This window comes from Erithacus rubecula, assembly GCF_903797595.1.
Source record: "Erithacus rubecula genome assembly, chromosome: 15".
NCBI lineage: Eukaryota > Metazoa > Chordata > Aves > Passeriformes > Muscicapidae > Erithacus > Erithacus rubecula.
The window spans coordinates 4,116,979-4,130,913 of NC_136667.1; the positions used below are offsets into that span (position 1 = coordinate 4,116,979).

The 13,935-nt window shown below is 45.7% G+C and overlaps 2 protein-coding genes and 1 long non-coding RNA gene across 7 annotated transcripts in view; 1 reads left to right on the forward strand and 2 right to left on the reverse strand.

Moving 5' to 3' along the window:
• The window catches only part of LOC306808552 (sodium/hydrogen exchanger 2-like), a 516,475-nt gene that overhangs the window by 161,875 nt on the left and 340,665 nt on the right, over nt 1–13,935 (reverse strand). The gene's annotated exons all lie outside the window — the stretch shown is intronic.
• LOC306808253 lies at nt 4,379–7,209 on the reverse strand. The gene is made up of 4 exons (XR_013775941.1): nt 7,094–7,209; nt 6,607–6,686; nt 4,864–5,059; nt 4,379–4,710 (listed from the first exon to the last, which is right to left on the reverse strand). It is a non-coding gene; the product is annotated as an uncharacterized lncRNA (long non-coding RNA).
• Nucleotides 8,518–13,935, forward strand: part of RPS6KA6 (ribosomal protein S6 kinase A6) — a 36,374-nt gene continuing 30,956 nt past the window's right edge. For 2 of the 5 annotated variants that reach the window (XM_079318662.1, XM_079318663.1), the window contains exon 1: nt 8,518–8,745. In XM_079318662.1, coding sequence (XP_079174788.1) covers nt 8,533–8,745 — 213 coding nt within the window. In that variant the 5' untranslated portion in view covers nt 8,518–8,532. Of the gene's footprint in view, nt 8,765–9,092; nt 9,213–13,935 lie in introns of those variants that run through there. The other 3 variants (XM_079318664.1, XM_079318665.1, XM_079318666.1) reach the window with 2 other exon arrangements.

Sequence of the window (13,935 nt, forward strand, 5' to 3'; positions counted from 1 at the left end):
GGGCGGTGAGAATCTGCCTCTCACATGGCGTGGTCTGGATTTTTTTCCTTATCACTGAAAGTCTGCTCGTCTGTCAATTTTTTAGCACTTTCGGCTGCTCTGCCACAGCTCCATCGATGCCTGTGACAGCTCCTCAGTGAGAGGACAAGGAGCTCTTTCAGTGTCAAAGTCAGCTTACTGAAGACTCTTCATAATTGCTTGTCCCTGTAGATTTAGAGAAAGGAGGGAATGTGACAAAGAGCCAGGAGTGGTGGTGAGCCCTGTCGCTCCTTACTCAGCACCCCGTGGCTACTGGCAGTTATTAAGAACAAGGTAATGACTTGCAAAGTGTTTTGTGGCATTTCTCTGTAGGAAAGACACTGATTAAAGATCCATTGGCTGGCAGTTGCTGCTTCAGGTTTGTCCTGGAAAAGCACAATGTGACTGGGACAGTGATGACTTTGCTGCTGTGCTGTTGGATCGTGTTGGAGGATGGGCAGTGAACTCGTGTAGGGAAACGCAGGGTCCCGAATCCCTGAGCCTGGGAAAGACCTCTGGGATCAATCCCCACCTTGTCCCCAGCCCAGAGCACTCAGTGCCACCTCCAGTCCTTCTTGGGACAGCCCCAGGGATGGGGAGTCCAAACCTCCCTGGGCAGTTCCAGTGCCTGACACTCTTTCCATGGGGAAATTCCTGCTGCTGTCCAACCTGAGTCCATCCTGGCCCCCTCTCCTCCTGTCTCTGTTCCTGGCTGTCCCCTCTTGTCAGGGATATGTGCAGAACCAGAAGTTCCCCTGATCCCCCTTTTCTCCAGGCTGAGCCCCTTTCCCAGCTCCCTCAGCCTCTCCTGGTGCTTCAGCTCCGTTCCCTTCTCTGGACTCACTCCAGCCCCTCAGTGTCTTTCTGGCAGTGAAATCAGGAGCAGGTTGGAGTTTTGGCACGTTGGCATTCTGTATTTTATACACCTGTGTAAGCCCAGCTGAGGGAAACATGAGTTAGAGGCAACTTGCATGGTTCCTTACTCTTTTCAACAACTCTGTTGGGGCTCGAGAGGCTTCTCAGCCTAGTAATGAGTTTCAAGTAAGTTCTAGTCACTTCCCTGCTCATCTCCATATAATACTGTTATTTGTCTAATTGTTTCTATTCTTGTGTGTTTGCTATGTAAAAATGCAGTAAAGCCATTATGCAGGAAAAGAAAAGTGGTTGGGATGATTATTCTGTTATCAGTCATGACTAAGATGAAGAGAGATATACTAGCAAGACATTGTTCCTAAAATAGTTATCTTGCAAACAAGAAATGTCAGTCAAATGAGGTTTAAATTAAATTCCTGATAGCAATTACTTACAGAATTATCATGCTCCCATTGAAATTATTATGAATATTGTCACCAGAGTTAATGGGAAAAGAAGTTGGGCTTGAGAGACTGATTCTGAAACGTATTCCAGAATGTGCTCAGCTTGTGTCCTGCTGAACCCAAAGTCACAGGGCTACAAAGAGCATCCTGGGCTGAAGAGTGGCTCCAGGCTCAGAGAAGTGGGAAAAGGTCAAACTCAGAGCTGGGCACTTGCAGGAAGTATTGAATGGCCACAAATGAGTGACCTCAGTGGGAGCAGAACTGATGAAGTGCAGAAATGTGATGTGTGTTCCAAATAAAGAACTGATGAGTCAAGTTGTGCCCCAATTGGAACAGGAGCAAAGTCAAGACGGCTGGAAAATAACCTTGACTGTGGAGAAGAAGCAGCAGAGGAGCTGTGGTGACCCCCCAGAGCAGCAGGGGGCTGGAAGGGTGTGGGTCTCTGTCCCTCCAGCACTGGGGACCCTTTCAGCACTGACTGCTGCAGCAATTGTCTGAAGACCCAAACTGGCACCCCTGAAGTGGCACTCAGGACCTCCTCTCTGCTCCTCATGCAGCTATTACTCATCCAGTCAAGTCCTTTTGTTACACAATAAAGAGAAAACAACTTCTAAATATGTAGTTTTAAATCAGTATCTTTATACTGCAAGACACAAACAGCTACTGCTAAATTATTTCTGACAGATACTAAGTTCCTATTTCATCTTTCAGGTTGAGGCATTTTTCTAAGCATGGCTCAGTAGGAAGTTAATTATAATCTTCCAAAATGGGAAGAATTTTCACCTGGGATGATTAGGATACTGGTTTGAGGCATGGTATGTGGGCTCCTAGCTAAAGTTAGGAACTGGCAACATCTTTGGCTCTCTCTCACTGCAGAAGTAACACCTTCTGCTGTCACAAGAACTACCCTGAAGATGGAGATCACGATGATTTTGGATGCAATCAATCCCTTAAGTATTCATCATTGTTGATACATTTGCATATTGGAGCATCATGGTGGTTTATTCTGTGCTCTGAGGCAAAATTTGCTCTAAATTCCAGTTGGATTTTTTTAAGCTTGGTTTCAGCTTCAAGGATAAATCAGGTTTGAAGAGCTATAACGAAGCACGTTCTGGAACAAGACAAAAGTATGTGAAATTCAGGTTTCTTTTAAAAAAGGATCAATTGCTTGTGGTAGATTTGCCATCTGTTGGTGTGTGCACACTGCTGCAGTGACTTCTTTCAGTGTTTAATTACGTTTTCTGACTGCACTTGGCTCAGCTAACCTTAGGAGTTTCTATCAGAAATACAGTTGGTCATGTTTTCGTCAGTAGCTTTTGGAAAAAGATGAATTACCAAAGAAATTCTTGTTGATGAGTCCTTAGGAGGAGCTTGGACAAGGCCAGGCCTTGAGGTTTTCACTGAGTCATTACATGGAGGCTACAGGATTCCTGTGGTCTGTGCTGGGCTTTCCTAAGCTCAGACTTCAGAAGTGCCCTCAAAGCCTGAGTGTCCATCCCTGCAGTGCCACCCTTGGGTGTGAAACCAGCCCCTGCTCACTCCATCCCTGCTGTGCCCTCCTGGTGGGTCTGTCACCTGCTCTGAGTCCCTTGTCATTTCCCACAGCACTTGGGGAGCTGGTGACTGCTCATTACTTTCCTTCTCTTTGTAATTTGTGCACATTATTGACAACTATTTTATGTTTATTGCAAATCAACAGTGAAAATATGTGCAGAGAAACAGGAATTTCCCCACTCCAGCTCCAAGTGAGTGACCAGCCCAGGAATCCCCAGCCTGGGGAAGGGAGCAGTGCCCTGTGAGGTGGTGGAGGTGGGATTTACACCTGTGTGAAATCCCAAAAAATGTGCAGAAGGGGGTCAACCCCTCTCCCTTGCAATATAAAGCCAGGGAACACCTGATCCAACTAAGCAGCAGGCTCAGAGGGAGGTACTTTGGTGATAAGGGTGGAATTTACAATCACTGTAAATGTAGATATTCCAGAAAACTTGGGCAAACTGATGGAAGAAATATTCCACAAGACAGTTCTGTGCAGGATCTCACCCTTGGCTTATGAAACCTGAATTGCTTGAGCCTGAACACAAATCTGGAGCTCTATTTTTAGCTATTGCTTACCCTGTTTGTGGGTTCTGTCTGGCATCTGCTTTCCTGCCCAGTGTGGAGACAGGATACTGCATCTTTAATTTGTATTTTTCTTTGAGGGTGGAGAAGAACTGAGATGTGTCAGTTGGCTGGTTTGCAGCATCCACTCAGTTTTGGGGGAAAAATATAAATTATAGAACCTTTGCCTTCAAAATGCAGGAAAACTAAAAGGTTTGAAGTGACAACAAGTACACACAAACATAAAAAAGTCTCGTAGGATCTTCATTCACTGTGCCTATCTGCAGTTTTCATCCCCTACTGTCAAAGCACTGTGATCAGCAGAGATAAAATCATTGTATTTTCCATATGGCTGAGATATTTCTTGAGCTCATTTTGGACAAATGTGGCAAAATTTGCTGCTAAGTCTGTCCTGTGGTTCCAAAATATCCCCCAAAATATGTTTGTTTTGACGGTGAGAATGAAATAGTAGATCTTCCTTAAGGTGTTGATCTGGGAGCATCATCTCCCAATTGGCTTCCTTTTTTTATCCCTAAGTGAGCTTTGAAAACCTTACTATGGAAGCACAGAGATGAGATGGGGAAATAGAATGAAGCTGAGGCAGGGATTCATCATGGGCCTCTTCCCTTGCACTTTGTACTCTGACATAACCACAAGAGTGGAAAAGAGGTTCTGGCTGCTCCCTGCTGTGAGTGACTCCTCTTGTCTTCACAGAGTGGGGCAAAGCACACAATAAACTGATTAACAAGTTCACACTGTTTGTGTTTGATACCACATCTCTGTGAACACACATAAATGAGCTTGGCTTAGGTGCATATTTTAAATGTCAGAACATAGAGGGTGGGAATGGACTCTCACACTTTTGTTTCATATTCACACTAACATAGCATTGACCAAAATTTTGTCATGATTCTGTTTCATCACTTAATCTGTATATAGATGTTTGGTATTGGGATACTAGGGTTTCAAACTGTGAAAATTTTGCTGTATTTTCCTCCCTAAGACCTGAGCAATTTCCTCTGTGTGTAGAGGATTTCCACATTTGAATGGGCACAGCTGTCCCTCTGAGCCCAGGGAGCTCCCCAGACTCTGTGTGAAGCAGTCCCTCCTCTGCAGCAGCTCTGGCAGGGACTCAAGGATCCAGGGACCCATTTCTGTTGCACCAGGACAGTTGTTTTTCCTCCTGTAGGAGAGTGAGTGGCACAAACAGTGCTTTGTACCCACGAGCATTCATCCACACAACAGGGAAGGGCTGTGCTGCTCTGACTCTGCAAATGTGCTGAAATGGTATTGTACAACAGATTAAGGGTGAAATGATGATGAACTTGAATAAACTCACCCTGAGGAATTAACTTTATCCCCCAAACCAGATTCACAATCAATCCTAGAGTTCAGCTTGCCTTGAACTGAATCCCCAAAGCCAAATTTGTACCTGTTCCCTTCCAGGGGTGTTACCAGAGTGGCAAAAACAGAATGAAGCAAGCAAGGGCAGCTTCCTCAAACTTTGCTTTTTGCAGTTTCTTTCCTGAGCTCCTGCTAAACGAGGCACCATCCAGATATTCCTCTATTCCCACTGCTTGGCTTCCAGGGCAGAGCTCTTGCCATGGTTCAGGTTCAGTGTCACCAAGCTGGGGAACAAAAGACACTGGCCTGATGATAATATTCTTATTTTTCCTTTCCTGGAAAACTTGCTGGGTGAGTGAACACAATGTTTGGAGGATTCTTCTGAAATAATCTTGTTTAGGGTAACTACAGATAATTAGAAAACTGGAGAGGGAATGTCAGTGTGTAATTGGCCTCTCTGAGAAATGTCCTGCTGGGAATGACATGCAGGGATTTCTAAAATTCATAAATAAGCTGTTGTTCATATGCTCAAGTGTGAGATGGATGATTTTCAGGGGAATTGAATAACTAAAGTAAGTATGGATGCTGTCAGGTGGCTGCAGGTGCATCAAAGAGGCAACTGAGTGCTTGGATTTCATGGTTCTGATATTGAACAAGCTGAAGATCCCATTTATTACCATATTATTATTACTTTTATTTTTATTTTTATTATTTTTATTCATTTTATATTAGGCTCAGCAAAACACTACTCTCAGCAATTTTACCATGCTGTAGAATTAATTTTGAAGTGAATCTATATTAAGAAACTAATTATTTTGAACCCTTCATCTAATCAAAGCCCCTCAGAGGTTCTCATGCTGCTCCTACAAGGAGCTGCTGAGGGGTGGAATGGACAGAACCTACTGAACAGTGGAAGGTGCTGAAATGTCAGAAATACTCAGCTGCAAATTGCACAGCAGGGATGTGATACCCTCAGCTGAAACCTGGGCACCAAATGAGATCTGATACTCCTATAGGCAGATTAGATGCTCTAGAAATAGGGGCATATAATATCCAGGTATATAATATCTAAATATTCATATGAAATCCAAGACATGAGGTCCTGGTCCTCCTAAATCAGTGATTTGCTAATATATTTTTGATGGTTTGTTTCCCTGTGAAAGAGAATTTGAGGGGGATCTTGCTAATTTTTACTTTTCAGTAGCATATTGTTGCCTTTTTATTGAATACCTTTTGCTTGTTTGGTTGTGAGACCTAGAGAAACATAAATTCTGAATTTCCTTTTTCTTATGTCTACACACATAATAATTTCCCTTTTCTAGCCTTTGACACAAATAACAATCCTAACTCCTTTAATTATTGCTTTCCTCTGAATTTCTCAAATCCCTGGGGATACAGAACACTCATTTACAGCCTGTTATTATTTGGAGCAATAGGAGAAGTCAGATGAAGGAAAACAGCATCTGCCACAGGAGTTTTAGACAAAAGTTCTTGTTGAGCACTCCAACTTTCAGAAATCACTTCTCACTTGATTTCCTTTATATTTAAATGAAGTGCCTGATGGCACTGATGAAGTATGTGCAGATTTAATCTCACAGAAGATTTGGTCACACCAGTGTCACCAGTAGAGGCACTGGGATATGGCTGTGTGCACCAACAACCTGCAAATTTGTCCCTTCATCTCCTGTCACTTAATTGCTGTAAAATCTTTGTATTCACACACTCCCACCACAACAAAAATAAAGTGACCCAGCCTGAACAATTCTATATTTAAAGCATAAATTCTCTGTCGATGTTAACTACCTGTGACTTTGCTCCTCCGTTTTCTCACCTGATTTTTATTTTCTGAAGGACAAACTTTCCCGGCACACACTCCCAACAACATTTGTCTTCCATGGTTGAGTTCCAGACCTTTAAAAATAGGCTTGCAATGGAAATGCTGACGTGCCAGCTGGCGGCTGCTGCAGTGACACATTCACAATAGGCAACTCTTCAGCCACGGGGAACTGGGAATGGGCAGCTTGGGGGGATTGGGAATTGGATTTAATCAAGGACTGGAGCAGAACAGCATCCTACACTTGTCTGTGCAGTGGTTGACTCCTGAGCCAAAAAAAAAAAAAAAAAAAAAAAAAAAATCAGCATGGAAAAGTGTTTGAGCTATGGGGTGCAGCAGCTTGTTCCCTTGTTTGAGCTCATTTCATCAGAATTATTTGGCAATTAAGAACGGTTTGAGACTTTTATTTTTCTAAAGGGCAGGGCTTATTGATAAATCATACAAAACTGTCACTGAGGCACTTTTCTATGCCTTAAAAACATACTTTTGACAGCATCATCTAGTGTCTTCCAGCTCCTAAAACCGAACGGCGAAGGGGGAACATTTTTCCATTGTTTCCCGTGTTTTTTCCTTTCTCCTGCCCCCGTTCGGCAGCGCTGCTGCGCCTCTCCCTGCGCAGGGCTGCGAACAAAGGCGGCGGGGCCGGTTCCTGCGGCGCCTCCCCGCTCCCTCCGAGAGCGGCTGTGCCTCCGCCGGGCCGCCCGCGCTTCCTGTGCCCGCACCTCGCCACTTCCAGCCAACAAAACACAACGAAACTTTCGTGGGGTTTTTTTTTTTCGTTTTGGTGTTTTGGTTTTTTTTCCCTTCCCCTCTGTCAGTCCCGTGGGAGGAAGAGCCTCCCCGTGCCGGGCCCTCAGCGCCGATCGGTGACAGTGTCCCTCAGGCCTGTCCCCCGGCCATTCCTGTCCCTCATCCCCAATCCCTTTATCCCCAATTCCTTTATCCCCAATCCCTGGATCCCCGTTCCCTCAGACCTGTCCCCGCAGCCTCCTCTCCTCACCCCCATCCCTCATCCCCAATTCCCCTCATCCTGTGTCTCACCTCCCATCCATCCACCCCAATCCCCCTCAGACCTGTCCCTCACCCTCAACCCCTCCATTCCAAATTCCCTCATCCCCAAATCCTTCATCCCCAATCCTCTCACTTCCAATCCATCCACTCCAATCCCCCACAGACTTGTCCCTCATATCCAACCTCTCCATCCCCAGTTCCCCTCAGATGTGTCCCTCATCCCCAACCCCTCCATTCCAAATTCCTCCATCCCAAAATCCTGCATCCCCAATCCTCACTTCCAGTCCTTCCACTCCAATCCCCCTCAAACCTGTCCCTCCATCTCCAATCCCTCATTCCCAACCCCTTCATTCCCATCCCCAATCCCCCTCAGACCTGTCTCTCACCCCCAACCCCTCCATCCCCAACCTCTCCATCCCCAGCCCCTCTATCCTTGATTCCTCCATTCCCAATCCTCTGATCCCCGATCCCTCCATCCGCAGCCCCTCTATCCCCGATCCCTCCATCCCCAGCCCCTCTCTCCCCGATCCCTCCATCCCCAGCCCCTCTCTCCCCGATCCCTCCATCCGCAGCCCCTCTATCCCCGATCCCTCCATTCCCAGCCCCTCTCTCCCCGATCCCTCCATTCCCAATCCCCTCATCCCCAATCCCTCCATCCGCAGCCCCTCTATCCCCGATCCCTCCATTCCCAGTCCCCTCATCCCCGATCCCTCCATTCCCAGCCCCTCTCTCCCCGATCCCTCCATTCCCAATCCCTCATCCCCAATCCCCCTCAACGCGGCGCCGCCCGCCCGCCCGCGGCCCCGGTGACGTCACCGCGCGTCATTTCCCCCCCCTTCCCCATGCAGGGGATTCTCCGTCCCGCCCTGACGTCACCGCGGTGCGGCGCAGGCCCCGCCCCCGCGGGCCGCCATGTTGGGGGCGTGCGCGGGGCAGCGCAGCGCGGCGCCGCCCCCGCCGGCCGGCAGCGCCCGCAGCCCGCGCTCCGCTCCGCGCCCCGCGCCCGGCCCCGCGCCGCTCCGCACGGCCCCCGCCAGCGGCCGAGCCGCCGCGGCCCCACAGCCGGGACATGGTGCCGTGCGCGCCGCTGGACGACGAGCCGCAGCCCTGCCACAAAATGGAGCTGTACGTGAGCGGCGCCGAGGTCAGTGCGGGGCGGAAGGAGGAGGTGGGGGGGGACGGGGCGGGCCGGCTCCGCGCCCCGCCGGCACCTGCGCCCGGCTCGGCCTCCCGCGGCCCCTCCGCGCCGGCCTCGCCCCGCTGCCCCCTCCGCCTGCCCGCCGCCTCCCCGGCCTGCGCTCGGCCGCGACCCGCGCCCGCCCTGCCCTGCCCTGCCCTGCCCTGCCCGGCCCGGCCCCGCCGCAGCCCCGCGGCCGCCCCGGGCCCGGCCGTGACACGTGTGGAGGTAGCGGCACCCGCGCCCGGGGGAGGCCGGTGCTTTGTGTCGCCACCCCGCTGCTTCGTGTCACAGGTGTCCGTCCCCTCGTAGCATCCAAAGGGTTGTAAACTCACTTTTATGGCCGTAGCTCCTGTGAAAAGTTACTTTAAGTTCTGCTGGAAATTTGCTCGCGCTAATGTGGCTGTGCGTCCAGGTAGGTTGTCACTACGGTGGTTCCTTTTTGCCTTTTCCCGGAATAAATATACTTTAGTTATCGTACACACAACTAGCAGAGGGAATCAGGAGCGCCTGGCTGAGGTTCGGATGCTTACACGTTGAATAACTAACTCTGTGCTGATTATCATCAACACAACGAGCAGAGAGAACCAGCAGTGCCTGGCTGAGGTTTGGATGCTTAAACGTGTTAAAGAACGAGGAACGACTTCGAGGTATTGCTTAGTGCTCGAGGTGCTTCATCAGCAAGGAGCAAATGCAATTTGAAAGAAAAGAAAAGGTAAAACTGGTTCTGTTGCAATGATTGCCGTGTCTCAGCAGAACGTGGTGCTCGAGTATTAAAACTCTTGCACTTTGAAATCAGAAGTGAAGGGTTGTGTATCAGGTATCGTCAGCTATGACAAATAAAAGATTACACCTAGGTCTGTTAGACACACAAAAGATGTTATCTAAATAAAGCTGCTTAAAACTGGTCAGACTTGCTTTCTGTAGTGCACCAGACTCTTTTTATTGTATGTGAAAAGGGTCTGTGGCAAAATCATCTCAAAGTACAAAGTGTGCAAGAGTGAAAAGATGTCCTTTAAAGGGTCTTGTTGAATTTTTTTTTCCCTGATAAAAATTGAAAAGGGAATAAAACCTTATAAATTTCTTAGTGCTTTTATTATGTGGGGATTTTAGTACTATAATTACTGGATATTCGTGGCTGCCACACTCTTAACACTTTAAAATGTTCTAGTGATTAATAGTACTTGCTGCAGTCCCTCTACCTTAATATTGAGAAATCCTAATTATGTTAATGAAGCTACAGGATCGGAAATTCAGCATTCAGAAGTATTAAGGCTTGTTTGTTCCTACTGTCTGTAAAAGCAGCTTGTTGTAATTGAGGTCTGAAACTTAGCGAGGGTCTGAGAACTTTCTCGGTCCTGTTGATCAGTTCTTTAGGAAATATTCAGAAATTATGCTACATCAGTGGTAAAATAAGCTGAGCTGGGATGTACATCCCTGGGTGTTTTCTGGCTGGACAGGCCAGCAAGGGGAGGCAGCAGAGCACAGGACAGGGGTGTCCAGCTGAAAAGGCTCTGTAGGTTTGTAACATCTGAAGGCAACTGTTTGCAACAGTCACTCTTTAAGTTGCATTTTGGACCTGAGCTATTTCACAAGGTCTGTGTAAAGCTCCTCCAGTTGTGCTCTCATTAACAGGTGACCTGGTGTCTCTTGTGTCCTTGTTAGGTTTGGCCAGCAGCACTTAAAGCACATTTGTGCCAAAACAGTTTCAGGTTGAGTGTGAAGTTCCCAAATTACAGGAGCAAACACTTGTGTTGTCATAACCCTTTCTAAAGTGATCTCAGGGGTGTGCTGCACTTCTCACTTGCTGGATTTCTACATCCACGTGGTTTGGACATTCAACAGAGCTGTATTTTATCTCAAAATGAATTTTAGTTTGGACTTTCACTTAAATTTTATAGAATTAAGCCTTGTATTGGCAGTCTGAGAGATCTCTGACCTTGGCCTTGTTGGAACTACAGTCAACAGTGCTACTATGAAGTAGGTTTTTATTTTGAAGATTAACTTGTGCCTTCTGGTGCTCTTGTCCATCAGCTGTGGCACAGGAGGAAAAATCTGAGGAATAGTTTTCTCTGAGGACTTTGCTTGTTGACTAAATTTAGGATTATGTTATTAGCAGTAAGTGCATTTCCTGTAGCACTTGTGTTGACTTGGAGTAAAAACACCTGGCAAGGAGAGGAGGTGATCTTGAAAGTAGGAAACAAATTTTCATGCTTCAAGTCACAAGAACAGCATGAACTTTTGGAAGAAATTATTGAAGGTCAGGATCAAGTTATTTTGCCCCTTTTTTTTTAAATTTTTTATTTTTTTCTTTGAAGTGCTCAGGATTTGGGGCTGTGCACTGTGCTGTTCCTGTGTTTATATGCCTGTGACAGAATCACTTGTGAAGCTGTTTTGTGACACTGGGGATTCCTTAAGCCTGGGGTAGAAAGGATCAGTGTTGTGCTGTTAAAGTTTCAAATATACAATGAACTTCTTTCCCTTGGATATTGGATTAATAAGTATTTCCATGGTAATAAAAATACGTATGAGGATGTTCATTATAATCAACTGTTTTAGATTAATAAAATGTATGCATACAGTATGCAAAGAAACAGGAAAGTAAACATTAACATTTTACTGACCAAGCTGAATGAAATGCAGAAATAGTTGGAATTGGGCAGAACAGAGGAATTTGGGCACTTTCTGCCCCTTGAACTGGGAGGATTGCATTTCCACCGAGCTGTGTAATTGCTGTAAGCACATGCTGTTTGCAAGACACGAATATTGTGAATTGCATAAATGCAGCCGCCTTCTCAAATACTTATTTTTGCAATAAATACTTCAGGAACCAGTTGCTTAATTGCCTGATTGTGACAAGCAAGACGAGGCTGAAACAAAAAAGAGTGTCTGCAAACCAAAGTATTCTGCTGGAAAACGTGGCTGCAGTGAAAGTTGCTGCTCTCCAAAAGGCGTTTTGGTGAGCTGAGCTCTGCTGCTGCTGTGCACAAGCTGCTGCCTTTGCCAGTTGAAATAAATCCATCCTTGATTTTGGCCAGTGTTTTTATCCCATCCTCTGGAGCACGTTCTGAGCCCGGTCTGTCAAAGGCCACTGAATTTTGTCAGTGTTAGGAGTTGCATAACTCCTTTGTGAGTAATTACTGGCAGTGACGTGGATGACTCAGCTCTACCTAGTTTTGTGCATCTCTCAGAATCTCCACAATCGCCTGGTGTTCTGTTCAGGAGAGAAGTAAAACGCTGTCCCTCCTTTGAGTGCCGTTGTAACAATGTACAGATTTTGTAAAGATTTTGGAGAACAAGTTGCCTTTAAAAAAAAAAAAAGTGTGCACATTAATGCTCTTAAAGGGAAAACAATGAGTGTCTTTATGCATTGAAAAGTGCTGCAATACAGTAATAATGATGGTGGGTTTGTACCCCACTTCTGAAATTAATTTTGGAAATCTGCTATAGTGTTCTGAGTCTGTTACAGGTAGCTCACCTTGCTTCCTTCAGGGTACCTTTGGAGACACTTCACAATAACCCCAAATCCAAAGAAGGGTATGATTTGTTTACTCATCATAGGTAGAATTCTGCTGTTTATGTACTACTTCACTACACTCAGAATAAAATTTGAAATAGTTGCTTTCCTCAAGTTCGAATCTTACCCTTTTTCCAGAATTACCTGCCATGAAACATGATTTGGAGACTTGACTGCTTTATGCCCTTTGATTCTGGAGTTAAGATCATGTACACAGGCAGCAATGAAAAGATCTCAAGTGCTTTGCTAATTCAGTGATCCCTGTGCTTGGGGTCAGCTTTGTGTCTTGCCAGAGCTGTGACTTATTGGAGGCACATGTAATTTTCCCTTGATCTGATAATGGGAAGGATCAAAATATTCTTTTAAAATCACTAATTATATGTTGCTGGAGGTTTGGTGTCCTGTCTGAATGTATGATTTATTTGCCACAGGAAAAGAACTTTGTAGCTCTCCCTAGTAATTGGTTATGAGTTTTAGGGGTTTTAAATTGCTTTATCTCCCTCTTTTACTTGGTGTGTTAAAGAGTGGGAAGGAGTTTATTCTTCCCTTTGTGGAGGAAATTGAGGGACTGGGGGTGGCTCAGAGTTTTTGCAGGTGGGATGTGGATGTGTCCAGAACCCTCAAATTCCTCAGACCTATCTCAGGAAATCCTCAGTAGGCCTCAATGTGTTGCTAATTAAATTAATGATGTCAACTCTCTATAGATGTAATTAAGAATAAATGAGGAACAAATGTTGTCATCCTGTCAGGATATTTTTTTCTAAAGTCTTCTTGACATAATTGGGATTTCTGATGTCAGCTTTCACTCAAATATTTTGAAATAAGTATTTGAAGTGTTCCTTCTGTGTGTGGGGAAGGAAACTGTTTGTTCCTGTTCATGTGGGAGAGCTGAGGTGCAGCAGAAACTTCCCAAATGGAGCCCAGGGAAGGAGAAACTGGGGAGGATACAGGAGCTCTTGCTAATCCTTGGGTAGAATTTTACCTGTTTGAAGCCAGACAAGATTTTAGGTGAGTGGTGCTGAATACTGCATTTTACTTCTTATTATAGTATGATGATAAAATTCCCAGGTCTGCTTTTTCTAAAATTTTTTAAATTCTGCTTGAATGTTTTAATCAAGACACGTTAAACCAGGGCTTTACATCTTCCACTGCTTTTCCTGGAATTAGGCATTTTTGCTGACCTTTTGCCTGACTTTTTCAACCAAAACCTGTAAACCCACCAAGTCCTAAGGCATTTACCATATAAACAGTGAAAACATCCTTAATATGAGGGGGCAGATGATTAAAATCTTTGATAATACTGTGAGTCCTCTGTTCTGCTGTACTAATCAGAGGAGGAACATGTGCAATAGTCATTCAGCCTTTCCCCAGCCCACAGAATCCCTTTGGATATTCTCCCAAGGGAGCAGGGATGGTCCCAGACACACATTTCTCCCTTTGAGGACCTGGGACCCTCAAAAGTGAGTGTCTGACCTAAACTCTGAGCTCATCTATTTACATAGTTCCTTTTGTTATTTTATACTAATCAACAACACGGGGTACTTTGTGTCATTTCCAGAATGTGTGTTTGGAAAGTGTTGTCAATGTTTGCCTAAATGTCTGAGTTCCCTTTGAGTTTTCA